Source organism: Pelodiscus sinensis, chromosome 2 (assembly GCF_049634645.1).
Source record: "Pelodiscus sinensis isolate JC-2024 chromosome 2, ASM4963464v1, whole genome shotgun sequence".
NCBI classification, from domain to species: Eukaryota; Metazoa; Chordata; order Testudines; family Trionychidae; genus Pelodiscus; species Pelodiscus sinensis.
In genome coordinates this window covers 88,363,748-88,385,822 of record NC_134712.1, presented here as the reverse complement: position 1 = coordinate 88,385,822, position 22,075 = coordinate 88,363,748, and the positions used below count along the sequence as shown (strand labels likewise).

Below are 22,075 nucleotides of genomic sequence, written 5' to 3'. Positions count from 1 at the left end.
AGGTTTTCAGTGGGTCAGCTACATTTTCAACAGACTTTTGTCTGACTTTTACTAAGATGATGATAGTCTGATGGTGAAGTCCTGTCTAAACCTCTTTCGCTTGCTTTGCCTGTTTGTCTATTTAGAGTGTGTGTCACTGGGGCTTCTAGGTGCTACTTGAATGCAAATATTAATTTGTGACCTCTTATTCTCTGAGGCTACATCTACATTGCAGGCTTCTTGCGCAGTAACTGTTTTACGCAAGAGTTCTTGTGCAAAAGGTCTTCCACAAGAGTGCGTCCACACTGCCATGTGCTTTTGTGGAAGAGATGTGCTTTTGTGCAACAGCGTCCGTGGCAGTGTGGACGCTCTCTTGCACAAGAAAGCTCTGGCCATTTTAGCCATAGGGCTTTCTTGAGCAAGAAATCCCTGTTGCCTGTCTACACTGCCTTCTTGTGGAAGAGCTCTTGCAGCTCAAGAGGGCTTATTCCTCATGGGGAGAGGAATAACTCTTGCACAAGAAGCCCCGCTTTCCGACGCTTTACTGTAAATTTACTTGCTCAAGAACATGCGTGCAGTGTAGACGTTCTGCAAGTTTTTGCGCAAGAACAATCGTTCTTGCACAAAAAGCCTGTAGTGTAGACATAGTCTAAGTTTCAGGGAAATACTCTTTACTCTTCTATGAAGAGTTCTGATCCTTTCATTGTTCCCAATTGCTTCCCCCACCCTCAATGTTTCAGTTCTTACAAATTATGCCTCACCACACCTTTTGCCTGTTTCATGATCCTACACTAAAACACAATTCAGTGCATGCTGCACTGACAATTCCAGAGGTAAAGTTTCTTCTGTTGTGCAGAAAAACATTTTTACTATATAAAATTAGCTCTGGGTAGGTCCTGTGTTATTTGTGGAGACTTGAAAGGGGAAATGCTCCTTGGCCAACTCTTCTGGGCACCCTATGGATCTGCCATCTGATGTTACCCAAAATCTGATATTGTCCACGAGTAACAGTTAAACAATTACAAACAGTTGTACAACTGTTCTGGTGATTGTCATCCACTATCAGAAATAATGCTCTTATAGCTCTATTCCTGCCAGTACGGTGACTTGAGAGATTTTTTCCAGCCAAGAATGGAGAAGGAAAAAAGTTTAAAGATACTTACCTATTGGCTGTTTGGTGGATCTTGGCTCCAGCACATGCCACTTGATCATCTTCCTTCCTCAGAGAACATTAGAGTAACCAAGAAACTGGTTTTTAGATCTTAATTTAGATATCTTTTCTGTTTTTTCCCTATGCTTTTTTTTTCTCTGAAGCAGAAGTAATTATACATTGAAGTACAGCCCTTAGCAATCAGACTTTTTTTCATCTCATCTCCTGGAATTCAATATGATTTTTGGAGGTTACAATGGGTCCCACAATATTCCTGCTGTCTTTGTTCCTACAGCAGCAGAATAAACTTGCACTTGTTGGTACAGGTTTCATTCTCAGACAGCAAGCATACATTAACAGTTCAGTCAGTAAGAGATTCTCTTTTCTATCTATAAAAAGGTTTTCCTGCTGGATGACAGAGTGACGTCATCATGTCACTCTGCATCCCACAACCCCTCCCCCCTCAGCGGTCCCATCTCCTCCTGCTTGCCTGCTGCTAACCCAGCTGGGATAGGGAACACATGGCTCCTGAGCAGCAGCACTGAAGATAAGCTGCAGCTGCTGGTGGGCTCCTGGGGAGGGAATAAGGGGGCCAGCAGATAGTCCCGCTTTAGCGGGGATTAAAAAAATTCTGGCAGGGAGGGTGGGCGAGGGCTGCTGGAAAGGCTCACTGTTAGGGGGGCACTGGCCCCTGAACTGGGCAGGGTGGCAGCCGGGCCTGGATGGGCCTCTGGCAGCCACCACATGGCAGACTGCTGGGAGTTTCAATTTCTGCTTGAGATGTATGGGGGGAGGAGGCAGCGGCAAGGCAGAGGCCCAATGTGAAGAGAGAGGATCGGAGGCAGGGGTCACCCCAGCTCCTGAACCGGGACTCAATGTCCCTCCGGCAGCTGCCCGCCCAGGGGGCAACAATGCTGCCACGCCTCAGCCTGGCCCTCCCCAGCAGCTGGGAGGAGAGCCAGGGCTGCCTACCCCCGAAGAGGGGGGTTGGTGAGTGTAGCAAACGGGGCATAGCCCCCCGAGTATGCTTATAAAACTGGTAACTTTTTTATGTCCAGCTCTTCTTCCCCTTCTTAGGTGCTCCAAATTATAAACTCTCCTCATGCTGCCCCTATTCTTCCTCCCCCTTTTTTTTCCAGGAGTTGGAAGATACAGAGGAAACATCATGTTGTTATGGCAAGAAAAAATTGGCTACTGCCATTTTTTTCAAAAGTTGTATTATTTTCTAATACAATATAATGTGGTAAGAAGCCATTAATAAATGCTAGTAGTTGGTTGCAATAACTTCTGAAATTGAAGTGTGATTCTGTAAGGATTCAGTAGAGGGCAGAATAAAACTTCTAAAGAAAAGAGCCAAGATAATTGTTCAGTATTAAGGAGCAGAGATACTGAGTGGTTACTATGGATTTGGAATTATCACCACCCCCCCCCCCGCAAGAAAGTTATAGAACTGGTGACTGCATTATGGTGCAGAAATGTAATAGCCTAGAAAGTGCTATAAAGAGTTTGTATATTGTATTTTTAAGAAGCTGTGAAGATTTAATTTAGTGTGGTGTTAAAAGGTAGAACTAAGTACAATGTAGAACTTAAGATCTCTGACTCCTGTCAAAGTAAAGGCGGGGGTGGGAGTATTTCTGTCACTTCTAGTTGGATGCAGATGAGCTAATTTGCATCCCATCAGTATAAAGATGAATTGAAATGCTTTTTAAATCAGTAGAAACCTACTGTTTAACATCCCACATCTTTAACTGACTACACAGATATAAAATATAGCTCTTCTACTTATATACTGTCTAATATTTTTTCCAAAATTCTATTGTGAAAACTTAAAGATCTTTTTAAAAAGATGTTCCCTATTCTGCTAAAGGTCTGTCTACATTATAAATACTGCTTTGTCAATGTAGTCAGTTACAGCAGTGAATATTAGGAATATAAAATCCTGGTTAATAAGTTAACAGGTTAAACAGGATGCTTACTGGGTAACTGGTTAACCCTTTACATCCCTAGTGAATATATTCAGATCTCGATATGGACTTAACTTGTCCAAGGTTTTATTATGGTTCTGTGATATAGCTAGATCCATCTGTCTACAACTACATTGTGACCAAGCGAAGGTTAGACACAATTATGTAAAAAAGTTGGTGACCACTGACCAGACTCTGCTAGTGTTAGTACTAGTGAAGCACAGTAGTGGGAGATCTAGAAGTGCAAGTGAAGAGACAGCCACATGTGAAAATACTACAGAGAATAAACCCTTGTCTACACTATAGTTTTGTTGACAAATGTTATGCTGTCGTACAGCCACTGCTTTAATTAAACCCCTGTTCTAGAATGTTACGCTGGACCAGTCTTGAACAAACACAGCCGCTGGATTTTTTTCCTAGTTAAATCACTTAGCAAAATAGTCAACACTGTCACATTTTAACATCATAGTTCAATAACCAATTTAAAGACCTGCTGATACTTCATGGAAAAAATAGAAAACTTTGCATATATGTGTCGGCTCATCTGTTTGGCTATGTCTAGACTGGCATGATTTTCCGCAGAAAAGCGTCCGTGCCAGTCTAGATGTGCTTTTCTGCCATTTTAGCGATCGGGGCTTTTTTGCGGAAAACAAATCTGAGCTGTCTACACGGGCCCTTTTGCGCAAAAGGAATTTTGCCCGAACAGGAGCAGCATAGTATTTCCGCAAGAAGCACTGATTTCAGACAGTAGGAAGTCAGTGTTCTTGCAGAAATTCAAGCGGCCAGTGTAGACAGCTGGCAAGTTTTTCCGCCAAAGCATCTGCTTTGGCGGAAAAACTTGCCCATCTAGACACAGCCTTTGTGTTCAACAATAGCCCTCAGATCCTATGATACAAAAACACTGTCTATCAGTTATATGTGCATTTGGTTTTGTTTCCAAAGCATAGTGCTGTGCTTTTAACATTATTTAATTTCATCTTGTTGATTTCAAACTAATTCCTCACTTTGTCTAGGTCATTTTAAATTCTAATCCTGTCTTCCAAGTATCATCTGCACATTTTAAAACTATAGCTATAATATATCAGCTGGGGATTCCCTCGCTGACCCTGGGCTTCATGCGGCGCTGCCGCTTTGAAATGCCAGGTAGAGTCTGGGATCAGTTGGGGACTCCCCCAACTGACCCCAGATCAATGCCGTGTGCCAGCTTTGAAATGTACAACAGTCCCCAGCGGTGGCTCTTGTGGATTTCAAAGAGGAAGCGTTTGTGTGGAGCCCAGAGTCAGCAGGACTTCCCACTGGCCCAGGGCTCCGTGCAGCATTCCAACTTTGAAATGCATTTCAAAGGCAGAAGTGCTTATTGAGTAGTGAATGGAAATTCCATCAACTACTCGACTAGCAAATTAATCGTTACTTAACATCCCTAATAGGGACCCTGCACAGAGCCAGGACCCCTCCTGTGGGAGGGATGGTAGCCAGGAGCAGAGGATGCAGGGGCTGGGGTGAGGAGGTAATGTGGGAATTGGGGGCTGGGGTGCGATGGGGTCAGGCTCAGAGGTTTGGGGGTTTTTGGAGTAGTTTGCCACTTGTGTGGTCCCCTACTGATAGTTTCCCATCCCTGCCATAAATAAAGAAAATATTGAAATCTTGTGTTAGACATAAATTAATATTTTACTTTATTTAAAGTGAAGTTTGATGAACTAACATGAGAAAGTTAAAACACTTAATCTGTTTAATAATTTAAATTAAGCCACAGCACTAGCCAAATGGCTTGGTTGTAGTTATGTAATTAACGGTGTGCTTCCCTTACCAACTGGTGGTCTGTGAAAAGGTTTGCATTAAGCCAGGTGGTCCATGGACCAAAAAGTTTGAGAAGCACTGCACTAGAGGGTGAGTGCTGCCTGAGTGGTGGAGGGGGGCAGCTGAGGGGAGAGGAAAATATGTGGGGGGGGGGTCCCCTGCCCAAAAGCCATGTTGGCCCCTGGGCGCCTGGGACCTTGGCCTAACCCCTGGAGGTCACTCACTTGCCCCCACCTTGCCCATTTCCCTGCTTCCGCTCCCCCACTGCCACCCCGACCCCAGTCCGTGTTTGCGATCCAGCATTGTGCCCCTTGCAATATTGGAAACAATCTTGGCTTCCTGCGGGCAACCCCGAGGCTCTGAACCACATCCGACTTCAGGGAAGCATGCGCACACTGCTCCTCCCCTCTCCACAGGAAAAGCCGGAGCAGAGCCCAGAGCAGGAGACCAAGGGGAGGCGCATGGTGGAGAGAGCCCCTCCCAGGAGAGTGGCATGGCCCAGAGCAGGAGGGTTAGATCTTGGCATGCCACTTTGGAAAGGTTGCCGACCCCTGAGGTAGATAAACATAATTTGTAGGGGAAAAGTAAACATGGTTTCTGCAAAGGGAAATCATGCCTCACTAATCTACTAGAGTTCTTTGAGAGGGTCAACAGGCATATGGACGAGGAGCACTCAGTGGATATAGTGTACTTAGACTTCTAGAAAGCTTTTTATAAGAGCCTTTAGTGAGGGATCTTAAACAAAGTAAGCTATCGTGGGATAAGAGGGATGGTCCTCTCATGGACTGATAACTGGTTAACAAGGACTAGGAATAAATAGTTCTCCGAATGGAGAGAGGATGGTGCCTCACAGGGATCTGTACTAATGATGTTAAAATGTGGTTAATTGACTAGTTGATGTTATTTCCCCAGCTGATCCTTGGTTCCAGGGTAATGCCACAGGCATTTTAAAGGGACAGCCTGTCACACAGCTGATCAGCAGATTGGCTGTACAGCAGCTGCCTCGGGGTTTCAAAGTGGCAGCACTGCTGTGCGGCCCTGCCACTTTGAAGTACCCCTCCCTCCCCCTGCTGCTGCCGCTATCGACTGGTCGACTAGTCAAAGGACTATCTGATAAGCAAATGCTTATCGGCTAGTCAACTAGTCAACAAGTCTTTAACATCCTTAGTCTGTACTGGGACCAAGCCTGTTCAACATATTCATAAATGATCTGGAGAAAGGGGTAAACAGATGATACAAAACTGCTCAAAATAGTGGCATTTAAAGCAGACTGAAGAGATTCAAAAGGATTTCACAAAGTTAAGTGACTGGGCAACAAAATGGCAGATTACATTTTTCAATATGCATTACTTTGCATTTATCAATATTAAAATTAATCACAACTATAAGCCAAAATGACAGGGACTAATTTAGCTATTACCACTCGAGAGAGATTTTTTTAGTTATTGTGGATAGTTTTTTGTGGATATCACATTGCCTCTATGTAAATTCATGGTACACCCATGTCTTGAATATAACATGAGATGGGGCAATCACATCTGCAAGATATCTTGGCACTGGAAAAAGTTCAGAAAAGGGCAATAAAAATGATCAGGGGTTTGGAACAGCTGCCATCTTATCAGTTATCCTCAGCTCCTATTGACTGGAAACAACCAGTCAATGGAAGCCGAGAGATTGGCCAGGGGGATGAGTGCCGCGCAAGCCTGTTCCCCATCCCAGAACTGAGAACCACATGGAGGGAGTAGCCTGCAGTTTAAAGTGATCTGGGTCTGTAGCAGGCCAGGAGCCCAGCCTGCCTTAGGTGCTGCAGGGGTGCTGGCCAGGAGACGCTTAGGTAAGCACCTCACACTTCCTCCCACCTCCTGACCACCTCCCTAGCCTTGTGAAAATGAGTGGGAGACAGCAAGCGATGGAAGAAGGCAGGGCTTGCCTTACCATGAGGCGAACTGCGGTGGCCAGACTGGGGGTGTGTCACTAGGACCCAGAGTGTAGAAATTGTGTCTGCTGCTGGTGCATGTGTATTCTCTCTGTGCTAGATGCACAGAGATGGAGGAGTGCTGTGCTGGAGGAAGGAGGGCACGAGACATAACAGGCAGCCAGGAGAAAAGGTGGTATGGGGGCATCATTTGAGCTTCCTGCCTCAGGTGCCAAAATGTTGTGGGCCGGCCCTGGAAGAAGGGGGGCAATGGAGTGTGTGGGGGAGGCCTTGGAAAAGAGGGGGGCATGAGCACGGCCTCAGGGAAAAGGCATGGGGTTCTGCAGGGGTCTTTGGGTTTGCACAATTAGATAGTTGGCCCTACTGGGCTGGACACTAGTCAGTGCAGGCACAGCACTGCCCAAATGTCAGGAGGACCATGTCCAGACAGGCACAGCATGTGTGTGCGTGGGGGCCCACTACCTGTTCTTCTCTGGGGCTATCAAAGGCAGATTCAAAAAATATGAGGATTTGAAAGGTAAGTGGAGCAGCAACTGACTTAACCAACATTTAATATAAGCAGAATTAAGGTAGAGGTTCCCATTCAGCTGGGCTGTAACATGCTATTGATATGTAAATAAAGGAAAACAGTTAAAATTTCACCTGTTGTCCTAAAACTTGCAATTAACATGACACTGGAATCTACATGTACTATTTCCATGCTTGGACACACTCAATTGTTCCTATTGAACTTTCAGAAAAACTCGCCAGGTATTTTAAAATGAAAAGTTTATTTGAGTTGTACAGTGTTGAGAAGTCTTCATTGCAGTATACACTGTGCTTCAGAATTTCTCTCTCAAAAACATTGATTACTACTTCATGTTTATTGAAATCAAGCAGTGACGCACCATGTATCAGCACAGATTTAATAGCAGCATTCCTTTGTTAAGTCTGGAATTACTAAACTGTCATAACTTTTTTTTTTTTACTATTTTAGTGCATAGTAATATAGATCATTAAAACTACGCTCCATCATCAATACATTCTTTGACCCAGTACTGCTGTAGTTTTAAGTGGTTTTTCCTCATTCTAACAGGGTACCATGCCATTGTTTGAGCAAATTAGTGAGTCTGTGATATTTGTTGGCTGAAAGTATCCCTTTTAAACACAAAGCATTAGAATGAGGAATTTCAGTGAGAGGAAAATCAATTGTGAAGACAATCTAACAGCACACTTTTTCCAGTATATTAAACACATGAACTCTAAAATGATATGGGTACCACTAGGAAATAGCTGCAAAATTGCTGTAAATTCCATTATTCCAGCTCTAACAATGAAATGCTGCTGTTGAATCTGAGCTCCGACATTCATTCATAGACTTTAAGGTCAGAAGGGACCATTATGATCATCTAGTCTGACCCCCTGCACAGTGCAGGCCACAGAATCTCAACCACCCCTGATGGTGTGTCACTGCTTGATTTCAATTAACAGGATGAACAATTAGTAATTATAGTTTATTTTGTATATAAGGAAATCACATTCTTTGCTAACTGGTTTAGTATAAGTTTATATGCTTCTAACCCTTGAAAGTTTCCTCAGCTTTTTAAAGTCACATCAAAGTAGTTGCAAATTAATCTTTTGAAACACAATTATTAGAACTATTTTTAAGTTAGAAAAATCAACTTTTTTCTTGCTTGTTTTCCCTAGGAACTGTAGCCAGTTCTCATCGGTCATCAAAATGCAAAGGAATTTAATACAGACCGTGTTTCAGCTGGCACATCGGACATGTTTGGTACCACATCGCACTGGTTTCCTTCAACACTTACAAGGGAAACCAATCTTTCCTCAGACTGGATGCAAAGTGATTTTGGCATTGGGCCCTGCAAAACAATGTCTGCATGCATCTGCTGTGCTTTGTGTCTCAAAGGAAGGAAAATCATCGGGTGAATATTCATCCCAGCCAGAAGGCACTTACCACAAAGAACAAAAAGAAGAAAACCCTTTGAAACGAGTTAGTGATGCATCCCATGGTAGCCCAGTAGAATCAATTTCTTTAGAGCCTGATCCATTACAAGACAAATCAATTAGTCTCTTTCAGAGATTCAAGAGAACTTTTAAACAGTATGGAAAAGTTATGATTCCAGTGCATCTGTTGACGTCCAGTGTATGGTTTGGATCCTTTTACTATGCAGCCATGAAGTAAGTTATTGATTTGTTACAAGATCACTACTGCTGTTTTTTTCTCTCTCTCTCTCTCTCTCTCTCTCACACTCACACTCACACTCACACTCACACACTTCTGTGTTTTACCAAAGCCCAAGATTGTTAATGAAAGGGGATAATCTCCAATCAATGTGTTGTTCATGTGGTATTCAACTTTAATACAGCCTGTATTAAGTACAGGTTGAACTTCTCTAATCTGGCACTTTCTGGTCCAGCAGCTTTCATGGTCTGGCATGATTTTAGTTAGCTGGATCCCCACTTATCATGGGTGTTGACAAGTTTCTTATGGTCCCCTAAAGTTTGTTTACAAAAACTAGTCCTGGCTCTGTGCTGTTGTTAAGCACTAATATACCCCTAAACTTTTTATAAGAGCAGCAGAAGTGCTGATAATGCTGCTAGACAATATTCATCTCCCATGGTCTGGCAAATTCTCTGATTTGGCGCCGGTCAGGACCCAAGTGCTTCCAGTCTTTGCCGTGTGTCAAAGATGATGGCTTTTCCTCCCCTCTCTCTTTTCCTCCCCTCTGAAATAGCAAAGGATGAAGAAATCTGCTATAGACCAGCCCCCCTGGTTTTCTTAGCCAGTGTTGTAGAAGATGCTAAGAAGTACCCTCTGCTATAGGCAAAACCTTCTTTTGAATTGAAATTTTTGTTTGTAGGGTGAAATTTGAATGGTACGGAACTTGTAGATAGATACGTATATGCCATCATTCCCTTTCTGGTTATCTCTACCATAGAGCATGTCAGATAGGTTTTCACCTCCTTTAAGTTTGAAAGGGATAGGATGTGGAAGAGGCAGGAGAAAAGTGGGTGGCAGAGTGTTTTCTTGTCTTTGGTATCTGCTATCTTTTTCCACTCAATAAAATTCTTTTTACGTTGCCTCTGCCTGTAACACTATCATTAGAAGATACTGAAAAGATATACTTACTCAAGATGCTTTTTTCACCCTACTCTCACTTAGCTTAAAACTTTTTATTTGATTTTCCCAAGGAAGAATATGCAGAACTCCCTGCTAAGCCACAAGGCCAGCCCTTTCACATACCTTTTTTAATGAAGTCCCATCTTTGTATTCAGAAGCCTTTGTGGGAAGGACACAAAGCCCATAAAGAATTCCTTCCTTTACTCTCTTCTTTGTCTTCCATCCTCTAGTAGGTACTTTCACTGGGAGTTTGGTGATCTAAGTTTAAAACCAGCTCCCCTCGCAGATCGGATGCGTGTCGCCTCGCGTTGCTGTCTCTGAGGCAGCAGTGCAGGGTAGCAGCAGCCCCTGTCCGGAGAGGGGCTGAGGTTGTGGCCATATAACTAAAATGTAGCTTTATGCAAAGTAATGAGCATAACAAGCTCCCAGACATGGTGCAAGCTGGAAGTGAGCTGGGCTGCCTTCCGCCTGGCTCCAAATACACTTTAAATGCAGAGCCTCAATGGAGATAGGTCCCAGAACCAGCGTAAGCCAGGATTGACCCAGGCTGCTGGCCAGCCTGCTAAAAAATGTACTGGCAATGGGAGCAGGGAATGCGTATAGTCTATAGCATTAACCTTTTAAGTTTTTCCTTATCGTTGAATCGTTTAATTCACTACACTATTACATCCCTACTCTGGATACCATCTGTCATCCTGTTTTCTCTTCTTTCTGGTTAGGTTTGTACATCCTATGATAAAACTAATGTATCAACACTCCGCTACATCTACTCCATGAAATTGCTGGATCCCTAAGACTGACAGCAGTGTGTTTCTGTTCTGGAAACTTACTTTTGTTGGAATAAGCAGTATTCATATCAGTTTAGAGGCAGGTTTTATTAGTCTGTGATTTGTTTGTTGAATGGGAATAAGTCTTCATCTCTGGATTGTGCATGTTGCATATTTAATAATAGAAGACATGAAACAATGTTAGTTTATGGCTGGAAGGATGGGCCTTTGACATCAGAATGTATTATGACACAAGTGTTTGTTTTAGTTACTCTAACCAGCTGGCATAACTGCCCTTTCTAGGAGCTGTAGATCCAAATGTCATTCTAAATTTAGCCCATCTCAGAGTAATAAAGGTCCCAAGCAATTAAAATATTTTACTTTGGCTGGATCTAAAACATCCAGTTGTTTTAGACTGAGTAAAGTTTAGCTAGCTTGTCTGAGTCTTTAGTTAGCATTTAAAAACATGTGTTTGACAAATGGGCACAAATGAAAAATTAATTAGGAACTAGTGAGAAGCAGATCCTCTAAGTCATACTAGAAAAACAGCACCCTCTTCAGGTGAAAAGTAAGTTGGCTCATGAGTAATAATTGCATAGGGCTAAACTATACAAACCTGAAATTGTTTATCAACAAATTTTAAAAGAGGCAATGTCAACGTATTTAGGCCCACCATTGTTTTCTAATCTGTCTTCTAATATTTGAGTAGTTAACATTACAATGTTAACAGTATAAAAAAGCACTTTCTTTTCTAGAACCAATAGTTCAGTGACGCACTATTTTCAATATTATATCTGTTAACCATGCTGCTACTTATTAGGAATGTTAGAAGTCGGTTACATAGGTGACTGTGTAACCACTGAATCTAAGCAGTTACATGTTGTGGACTCTGCAGTAGAAATCTTAGTTATTTAAGCTTTATACTGCAGATCCCGCACCAAAGCCTCCCTCGGAGCAGAGAAGCAGCAGCCTTTGCCCACCTGGCTCTCAGGGAGGAGGCTTCACTGTCCTGACTCAGTGAAGCCACCTCCCTGGGAGCTGACTGAGTGTAATTGACACCATTAACCATGAGGGGCTGAGGACAGGGGGTTCCAGTATATGATAGGTTCAGCTCGAGGGTCTGGGGGAAGGAGGAGTGCAGGAGTGTTATGATGCTGTGGGCAGATGGGGGTTTGTTGGCCAGGCTTCATTTTTAAATAAAATACTATGTCAAACACAAGAAGTTTCTGCATTGTCTTAATTTATGAGAAGGGCAGGGAAACTGTTTTGAGTCAGGGGTCAGTGACCCACAGAAAAGTCAGTCGGGGCCACACAAGTGAGATGCAAAATAAAAACTCCTCCAAACCCCCCACAAGCCTCACTAATGTGGCCCCAACTGTGCTGGTGGGAGCAGGGCACGTGGTATTGGGGAAGGGTGCCAGGGGGTACTGGGACAAGGGATGGGGTGCTGGGGCAGGGTGCCAATAGGGCCTGGGGGAGGGTGCCAATAGGGGCTGGGGCAAGGGACAGAGGGCCAGTGGGTTCCGGGGCAAGGGCCTGGGGCAGAGGACAGGGTATCAGTGGAGGCAAGGAACAGGGTGCTGGGGTGGGGACAGGGTGCCAGTGGGAACAGGGGGCAGTGTGTTGGCTGGGGCAGGGAATCTTTGGCACGTGCCCCCCCCCCCTCCCCCCCAGACCGCTCGAAGGAGGGAAACTCTGGCAAGAGCCTCCTCCCAGGACTCCTTCCCCCCTCCCCCACAAAGGAGGAAAGCCCTGGTGCGAGTTTCCCCCTGGGACTCCCCCCCCGCACACACTTGCCCTCAGGACTCCTACCTCCTCCCCCGCAGAGGAGGGGAGCCCCAGTGCACGCCTCCCTACCCCAGGACAGAAGCCCTAGTGCGCGCTTCCCCCCAGGACTCCTCCCTCCCTCCCTGGCACACACTTGCCCTCGGGACTTCTACCTCCTCCCCTGCAGAGGAGGGGAGCCCCAGTGAGCACCTCCCCTCCCCCCCCAAAGCCCCAGCACGTGCCTTCATCCGGGACTTCTACCTCCTCCAAGCGTGCCACAGACCTGGAGGAGGGGAGCAGGCAGCGCACTTCCGGAAATCCCGGAAGTGGCGCACAGCTGCCGGATTTCCCTCCACCCCGCAGGAAGTTGGCACTACCTCCATTTTCGGAGGTAGGTAGTGGGGCTTTTTGGGGGTAGGGGGAATTGGGGGGGCCACGAATGCCTTGCGATCGACTGGTCAAGCACTGCCGATCGACCAGTTGATCGCGATTGACGGGTTGGTGACCACGGCATTAAACTGTTAGCTGGTTACACTCTAACATCACCCCTGCTCTGATGTAACTTACATTTGTTAGAGGCTGTTGCGAGGCATGAGGCAACCCAGTCTTTCCATCTCCACCTGTTTTAATGCCACAATTCTTACTTTATTATAGTCTGTTTCCATGACAAGAACATCTTTCTCAATGGTTTTCCTGTGTCATCTGTTCTCCTTCTCCTTTTCCATCATCCGTGAGATGATATATAGTAAAGAGTTTATCTAGAAATACATTTTTTTACATTAGTACAAGTCCAAATCACTTCAGCCTTCTTTCTCAAATTATTTTGTCTACAGACCAGTCATTTGTAACATCATCGTTGGTTACTTTATCCCACAGGAGGATAACCAGTGTTCTTCATAAGCATCTCTGATGGGCATGCATTAAGTTTTCTGCTTTGGACTTCTTGTGTTTGCTATTTTAGAAGTGTATACAAATGTTGGTATCACAATGGCATTGCATATTTTTTCATGGTTCTTGATTGACTCTCTTTCTCCAGATATTTACCAGTCTTGAAAAGGTTCTTGTTTCCACCTTATTATGGAGTTGGCCATCAGCACAAATTTTGCTCCTAAGAAATACACTTTTATTAATGATTCTGTACTCTACACTATTGATCATTTATACTCCATTATTGCTGACTCTTCTTTCAACAGTCATGATTTTTGAGGGGTTGGCCGATGCTTAATCCTGCCTTGACAGCCCTATCTTTCTACAGATGACATTGCAAAAAACCACTACCAAAATCAAGATATTGACATTTTCCTCTACTCTACATAGTTCTTGTAACTTCCTTTTGATGTTGCTTTTCTCATCAATCATAGTCTCTGTAGGAAGGAAACTGAGAGATTATTCTTTCTAACCTGTTATTGAGGACATAGAATGGCATGAGGTCCTCCCCTAATCTCCTGCAAATAGCCCCCAATATCAAGCTTTAATGCATTTTGAGGGAAAATGTGAGGGACTGGAACCTGGATATCTCATTGTGGGGATGGGCTGCAAATTAATCAGAAATGAAAGTATATTGTGTTCTGTCTCTATTGCTTAGATTGGAGCTCATTCTCAGTTCTCCTATTAACTGCGGCCTTCACGGTTTACATCAGTATGACTTTCTTTGCACCAGTGTTTCAAATATACCAAAGAAGGGCATATGCAATTGGATTAAGCAGTAGCTCAATCCATCAGAGACTATTTATGATTTTTACATTATTTTAGGAAATGAAATTAATGTTTGCTTACATGTAATGCAACCATACCAGCAAATCTGTTTTAAAAACAAGTATATTGATCAGAGTAAGGAATGCTTTGCTAAATGAAACTATCCATCTTTAAATAAAACTTACCATTAAATCTAATAATGAACAGTGATTTTTAGTACAATTCACAAGTTTTAATGATTCTTTAAAACATAATCCTGTTTTTATGTATAACTTTTTTTCTTTGATAGAGGAGTGAATGTCGTTCCTTTCCTAGAGTTCATTGGAGTACCAGAATGCGTTGTAAGCATTCTGAAAAACTCTCAAAGTGGATATGCACTAACTGCATATGCAATGTATAAGGTAGGTACCATTATAGTTAAGTGGTTCTGAAGCTGCCTAGTGATTTAAATAATTCTCTTAATTCACTTAGCTCAAAGAATTAGCATTGTTTTCTCTCAGTAGTTTTTAGATGTTTTTAAATGAATGTTTTAAACTTGGATATTCACGTTACTCAAGTTAAAAGGGTCATCATAATGCTTTTAAGCACCTTTGCATCCCTGTAAAATATTCCTAAACTGTTTTGTTTGCATGGCTGTTTGGTTCCCTAAAAGTGGTGACAATCCACTGTAATATCTGTATTTTCCCCTGTGCACTCAGCTAGACAGTGACATTTTACAAGATCTTAGTTCTTCAGGTGACCATGCTTTTTTTTTCTGCAGGATTTTTTAATTTACGATTATAGCTTAAATATTTGCTTTCATCAGTGAGTTAGTTGGGATTTATTTGTCCTAATAAGATCAGATTTTGGATATTTGTTTTCGGTGTTTAGAGCTGCTTAATCTGTTTGTACAGCGTTTTGAACATATAAAGCATGGTACAAGAGCAAAGTATTAACATCTTTATTTATAGTACTTTGTCTTTTTTGGTGCATATATTTGTTTTACTTCAATATGCATTATGCATCTAACCAAAGTAATAGAAATGTAGCTGTGTTAGTCTGGTGTAGCTGAAGCAAAATGCAGGACTAGGTAGCACTTTAAAGACTAACAAGATGGTTTATTCATCTAATAAACCATCTTATTAGTCTTTAAAGTGCTACATAGTCCTGCATTTTGTATCTAACCAAAGTGGTGATGAAGTAAAGGCACAGACTCTTGTCAGTTTTAATTGTTTAGTTTACTGGTGCCTAGAGGCAGTCAATGAATGCAATTAAGTATAAAGATTTTATAATAAACACAACCTATTCTGGCAATAATATATATTACATACATGTATTTTCAGGAGATTTGGCCGTGTTGAGTATGTGTACATTTCTATCTCTGAGTCCAATCCTTCTCCCATTGAAACAGATGGAAGTAGGAAAAAGTCTGATGTAAATTTAAGAGACGCCTTTTCAAAAATACTCCTCGTATCTGAGTTCTTAAATGCAGATTACCTTTTCTAAACAATGGGAGTTGCTGGGTGTTGTGTTCTTTTGAAAATCTGTCCCTTTATTTACTCAGATGTATTTAATGTCAGTATTGTGGTGGTGTCTTGAGGCCAACCAAATCCAGGTCCCATTTTGCTAGTCACTTGCACAAACATGTTTTAAAAAATAATTCCTGCCCCTATAACCGCTTATAGTTTAGAATTGTGTGCCAAAAGTCTTTTTCTCAGAGTCTTAGCTTTTTGGAAGAAAATATTAATCTAACTAACTTTATCCCTTTTTCTTTACATTTCCTGCCTTCTCTGTAGCTACCCTTCTCTCCCAGAGTTTGAATGCAGCAAATCAGTTGATTCAAAATAAAAATCTCAATAATAGTATGAGATTTCAACTATCCGCATATTGACTGGGTACACATCACTTCAGGACGGGATGCAGAGATATAATTTCTTGATACATTAAATAACTGCTTCTTTGAGCAGCTGGGTTCTGTAACTGACAAGGGGAGAGGCAATTCTTGATTTAGTCCTAAGTGGTGTGCAGGATCTGGTCCAAGAGGTATATAACTGGACCGCTTAGAAATAGTGACCATAATGTAATAAAATTTAACATCTCTGTGGTGGGAAAAACACCTCAGCAGTCCAACACTGTGGCATTTAATTTCAGAAAGGGGAACTATACAAAACTAAGGAGGTTAGTTATACAGAAATTAAAAGGTACAGTGACAAAAGTAAAATCCCTGCAAGCTGTATGGACACTTTTCAAAGACACCATAATAGATAACCAACTTAAATCCCAAATTAAAAAACACAGTAAGAAAACCAAAGAAGTACCCCATGGCTTGGCTTAACCAAGTAAAAGAAGCAATGAGAGATAAAAAGGCATCATTTAAAAAGTGGAAGTCAAACTGATAAACTTAACAGTAACAAGTCACCAGGACCAGATGGCATTCACCCAAGAGTTCTGAAAGAACTCAAATGTGAAATTGCGGAACTATTCACTATGGTTTATAACCTATCCTTTAAATCAGCTTCTGTACCTAATGACTGGAAGATAGCTAACGTGACGCCAATATTTAAGAAGGGCTCTAGAGGTGATCTTGGCAGTCACAGACTGGTAAATCTAAAATCAGTACTGGGCAAATTAGTTTAAACTATTGTAAAGAATAAAATTGTCAGACACATAGATGAACATAATTTGTTGGGGGAAAAGTCAACAGGGTTTCTGTAAAGGGAAATCATGCCTTACTAATTCTTTGAGGGGGTCAACAAATATGTGGACAATGGGGATCCAGTGGATATAGTATACAGATTTCCATAAAGACTTTGAAAAGGTCCCTCACCAAAGGTTCTTAAGTAAAATAAGTTGTCTTGGGATAAGAGGGAAGGTCCTTTCATGGATTGATAACCGGTTAAAAAACAGGAAACAAAGGGTAGGAATAAATGATAAGTTTTCAGAATGGAGAGAAGTAACTAGCGGTGTCCCTCAAGTGTCTGTCCTGGAACCAGTCCTATTCAACTTAGTTACAAATCATCTGGAGAAAGGGGCAAACAGTGAGGTGGCAAAATTTGCAGATGATACCAAACGGCTCAAGATTTAACTATCTTGACCAAAGAAGACTGTGAAGAGCTTCAATAAGATCTCACCAAACTAAGTGATTGGGCAGCAAAATGCAGGGCAGCAAAGCATCCTCCCCAGAAGCTGGGCCAGCAGGGGCTGGGATCCCGCTCTTGGAGTGGCTTTGCTGCAGCTCTACAGTACATAGCTAAGCTTTAAGCCCACAGTGCATGTAACTGCTGAGATTTTCAATGGTTAAACAGTTACTCCATTAAACTGTTTTTAATATCCCTATAGAAAAGGTGACTGGCCTTCAAAGCCTCTGTCAAGTCTTACAGCATTGGTTAGCATTTTCCAGTAGGGAGCTATTAAGACAAGTGAGATTATTTTAAAGTGAGAGACAGATGCAGAGAGTATTTATAAGTAGCTAAAAAGATGCCAAACCATCAGCCCTCACTGAATTGGAAATTAGTGTTTGTCTTCCCACTTTTATTTCATGATGATATATCATTCTGTGGAAATCAGAGCTGGGAACAAAGATTTGGGTCGAAGAAGAAAAGGAGCAATAAAGGTTGAGAGATGAGACAGCACAATCCAGAGGATTCTTTTAGACCACGGATGGTCAAACTATGCCCTGTGGGTCACATCCAGCCCTTGAACTCCCTCTGGAGAGTGGGGTCTGGGGCTTGCCCTGCTGTGTGCGCGCCATGGCTCTATGCACCTCCTGGAAGCAGCAGCATGTCCCCATGAGTATGGGCAACAAAGTAGTCCATGCACTGCCCCCACCCCAAACACTGCCCCTGCAATTCCTGTTGGCTGGGAACTGTGGCCAATAGGAGCTGCAGGGGCCACACCTGTGGACGGGGTCGGGAGAGGAGGCAGTGCCCAGATTCGCCTGGCCACACCTCCACATAGCAGCTGGCTGGAAGGAGGACATGCCACTCTTTCAGTTGTTACCTCTTCTTCCCCTCCCCCATTAAATAACCCTTTTCTCAATCTGCATGATCTAAGTAATGCATTGCTGTGATGTTAAATAACTGATGCATTTTATCCCAGAAGTGATACTTCTCAAGAGTGCATGAAGTTATGCCTAGTTGGCGCATCTCTTCAAACCTGTAATACTTCAAATAAAAGTGTGGGTGTGAGAGAGAGAGAGAGAGAGAGAGAGAGAGAGAGCCTTTCTGAAGAATTAATTTAAGAATAGGTTAACTTATGTCATAACTCTGAGCTTTTTTTTTTAAACATTGGAGTTGGCCAGTACAAGTTGAACCTCTCTGGTCCAGCAACATCCATCGTCGGGCATAATTTTAGTTGGCCAGGTGTCCATTAAATATAGGTGTGGCCAATTTTCCAGCTGCTCCGTAAAATGCATTTACAGCCATCAGTCCTGATTTTCAATGTTCTATGCTCTTGTGCTAATTTACCACTAAATGTTTCCAAAGTGTCCAGTTAGCAATAGGGATGTTAAAATGCAGGGAATTATGTAACCGTGTAACTGCTGAAATTCTCAGCAGCTACATGGTTACACGCATCCACAGCACAGGGCAGCAGCTGGCTCCCAGTGCGCAACAGCCCATGCTGCTGCCTCTGATACAGAGCTTGCAGCACAAGGTGGCAAACAAATCCCCAGGAGCAGCGTGGGAGCCTGCGTGTAACCATCGATGGTAACCAACAAGTCTGGGCTTATCAATTAACTGTTTAAACAGTTATAATTTTACATCCCTAGTAAGCAGTGGAAGGGTTGGGAATGCTGCTAGACAATATTGACCTCCCATGGTTCGGCAAATTCTCTGGTTTGGCACCGGTCAGGTCCTAAGGGTGCCAGAATAGAGAGGTTCAACTTGTATAAGCATTTTACAAAAATGGAGAAATTTTCTGAGGAATATCCAATTCCATGCACACATAATTTTGATACTACTTTGGTTTCCTTTTAAGATTGCAACTCCTGCCAGATACACTGTAACTTTAGGAGGAACGTCCATTACTGTCAAGTATCTTCGTAAGCATGGCTACATGTCCACACCCCCTCCAGTAACGGAATACCTACAGGATAGAATGGAAGAAACTAAAGAGCGTCTCTCAGGGAAAATGGAGGAAACCAGGGACATGATTAGTGAGAAGATGGAGGAAACAAAGGATAGACTAACAGAGAAGATGGAGGAAACAAAGGATAGACTAACAGAGAAGATGGAGGAAACAAAGGATAGAATAACAGAGAAGATACAAGAAACCAAAGATAAAGTTTCATTTAAAAAAAGAAAATAAAATTCTCAGCTAAGGTTGTGCAAAAAATTATGCACTTTAACCCTTTGGAGCATCTGCATACAGACTTTCTGCTGAGCTTTCATTTGGCTAGCTGGAGAATATCAGAGTTCTTAGGATTAAAGATTTCTGTAAATTCTTCAGTGCTAAATTTATTTTAAAAATAATCTGTCTTATGAAAGAGATAATGAACCTAGTATTAAAAGTTCATATGTGCAATGGCAAAAGTGGTGGTCAGTGTTTTCTAAGTCACAATGCTTTTCTATGATCGATGATATTCTTCATTTCCTAGGAGTGCAGATTTTTTTCAGAGAAAGGACATTTCTTTTTGAGTCATGTGTAATATATGCACTGATCCCTCTCTAGCCACTGCCATCTCATCTCCTGAGGCAAGCCATTAGCACTGATGCTGCAAGTGAATGAACTATTGGGCCAGATCCTTAGCTAGTGTAAAATACTCTAGCTATGCTGACTGCAGCTGAGTTACAAAACCTGAATCCTTGTTTTAAACAATGGTGTCTTTAAACTTTCAAAAGCCTTTCAACTGAAAATTATAGGAAGCTGAATGAATTGCTATAGCCATGTTTTCATTTATACTTTTTATGTAAAGTTGAATTACAATTGAGAATGTTCTGGGACTGAGTGTAACTGTATTCTGACTAAAGCATAACTGGTTCATCTTCAGCCAGAATTATGCTGTAACTCACTGAAGATGTTCTGTTTTGTACTGGCCTGCAATAATAAAATAAAAATGAATGGGAGATAATTCTGCACCTACTAATGGCATATAGTGATAATTTCTAAAAATATAGGGACGGGCCCAAATGTTGCTAATCTTACAAGAAAATTGCACTGATGTTGATAGGATTCCTGGTTGTTTTTGATCGGTCCTATCAATCAAATGTTCCACCACATGCTCTTCTAGGTTTCAGATTAACCTAAAAATGTTAATTGGCTTCAGGGTTTGTTCACTGTTCCTAAGCAGTCTCAGAAGCTCTGTGGCTTAAACTGTATACCAGCTGGCTATCAAGGTGTCATCATTTCATGGTAACATTGGTAGATTTGATAGTGGGCCAAGGAGTGAAAAGCAGCTCTAGTTTAATCCAAATTTGGTGTTTTGTTTTTTTTTTTTGGGTCTGGTTTTATGGTGTTCATCAAGTAAAAGTTTGAAATCATGATGGTGCTGTTTACAAGTCTGCTAAATACAGGAGTCCCTCGATTTGCGACACAATCTGTTCCTGGACAAGTGTCGCAAGTCGGGGGTATCGTAACTCAAACCCTCATTTACAATCAGTACTGTGTACCTGTCATAAATGCAAGCCGAGGATGTACGTCAATGGTTTTTGGCCCCTTCCACACTTAAAAAATGGTTGTAAGTTCCGAGGGGTCGGAACTTGGAAGGTCGCAAGTCAGGAGCCTCCTGTTCGGTCAGCCATGATTCAGCACCAACTGAGAATGTAATTAAACCGTCTTTTGCCTTGGCAAGGCAATGGGGCTAGGCTTGTTATTGAGGACAGTAACTGCATTTGTTATTCTATGTTGTTTGTTAGGAATGGTGTTCCAGCCTGTCCATAAAAATAGACTCTCAACTGATAGAAAACCCAGGCATTGTGAACTTTTTCAGTACAGGCCATATTGGCATCTGTAAATAAGTATCTGTGTTCTACAAGCGCCTGCATAACAATGGGGTTTTTAGTTTGTTCTTGAGGAAGGCAAAGTCTGGGCACATAGTATCAATAGCCCAACACAATTTAGCACTCCATTCTCAAAACCAGCAGTTGCACCGGAAATAATGGGTTTTGTCCACTACCTGCAACTAACTCAGGTGCCTGATTGTGGCAGAAACCCCTGCCACCACTTTAGCTACAGTTGAGTTTCCAACTCCAGGCTGATTAAAAGTGGACTTGTAGCAGGCTGAGATAACATCAGGAAATTTGCTAATAGCAATCCTCTTCTGGAATGGGCATGTTGACTATGATTCATGAGCTAATGTAGAAGCTAGGGATGAGCGGCTTACAAGCTCCCAAAATGTAGCCATTTGATTTAAAAAAAAAAAGTTATGCAGTCCCTAGTGGCTATCCCATGGCTGCATGATGATGTGATCCCACCTGTCTGTGTGTGTGGCCCTGTTCCAAGAGGAGTAGTCTACATAGGGGCCATCGATAGCTGTACCAAGAGTCATGAGCAGCATCAGCTACTTGGCATCTGCCATGCCTGTGTCCTCATCCAGCAGGTGTCTGGTCACAAAATTCTGCTGACATGTCTACCAATGCATCATGGATGCCCTTGCCTGTTCCTGAAACAGGAGTCAAAGCCCTAGCTGAACATGTACTTCAAATGGTGTCACCATGTTCCTGGTGGTAAGGTCTGGAAATGGTCAGATCCAAATGATGACTTGTCACAGCCAGTGTTCCCTCGAACATTTTCTATCGGTGGGTGGGTTGAAATTCCTTATGTGAAACACCAATATTGAAGTAGTATATGGATGTGCCCCATTAGTACAAACAAAAACCTAGTCCATGGGTGTGAAAAATATATTAAAACAAGGGATAATTAACAAGGAGCAATGCTTATGATATTGATTTAATATGAAATTAAAAAGAAAAATTAACACTA

At 42.4% G+C, this 22,075-nt stretch overlaps 1 protein-coding gene across 2 annotated transcripts in view; it reads left to right on the top strand.

Moving 5' to 3' along the window:
* The window catches only part of FAM210A (family with sequence similarity 210 member A), a 24,031-nt gene extending 1,956 nt beyond the window's left edge, over positions 1 to 22,075 (top strand). For both annotated transcript variants that reach the window (XM_075921026.1, XM_075921025.1), the window contains exons 2-4: positions 8,513 to 9,004; positions 14,466 to 14,577; positions 19,133 to 22,075. In XM_075921026.1, coding sequence (XP_075777141.1) covers positions 8,544 to 9,004; positions 14,466 to 14,577; positions 19,133 to 19,462 — 903 coding nt within the window. In that variant the 5' untranslated portion in view covers positions 8,513 to 8,543 and the 3' untranslated portion in view covers positions 19,463 to 22,075. The remainder of the gene's footprint in view (positions 1 to 8,512; positions 9,005 to 14,465; positions 14,578 to 19,132) is intronic.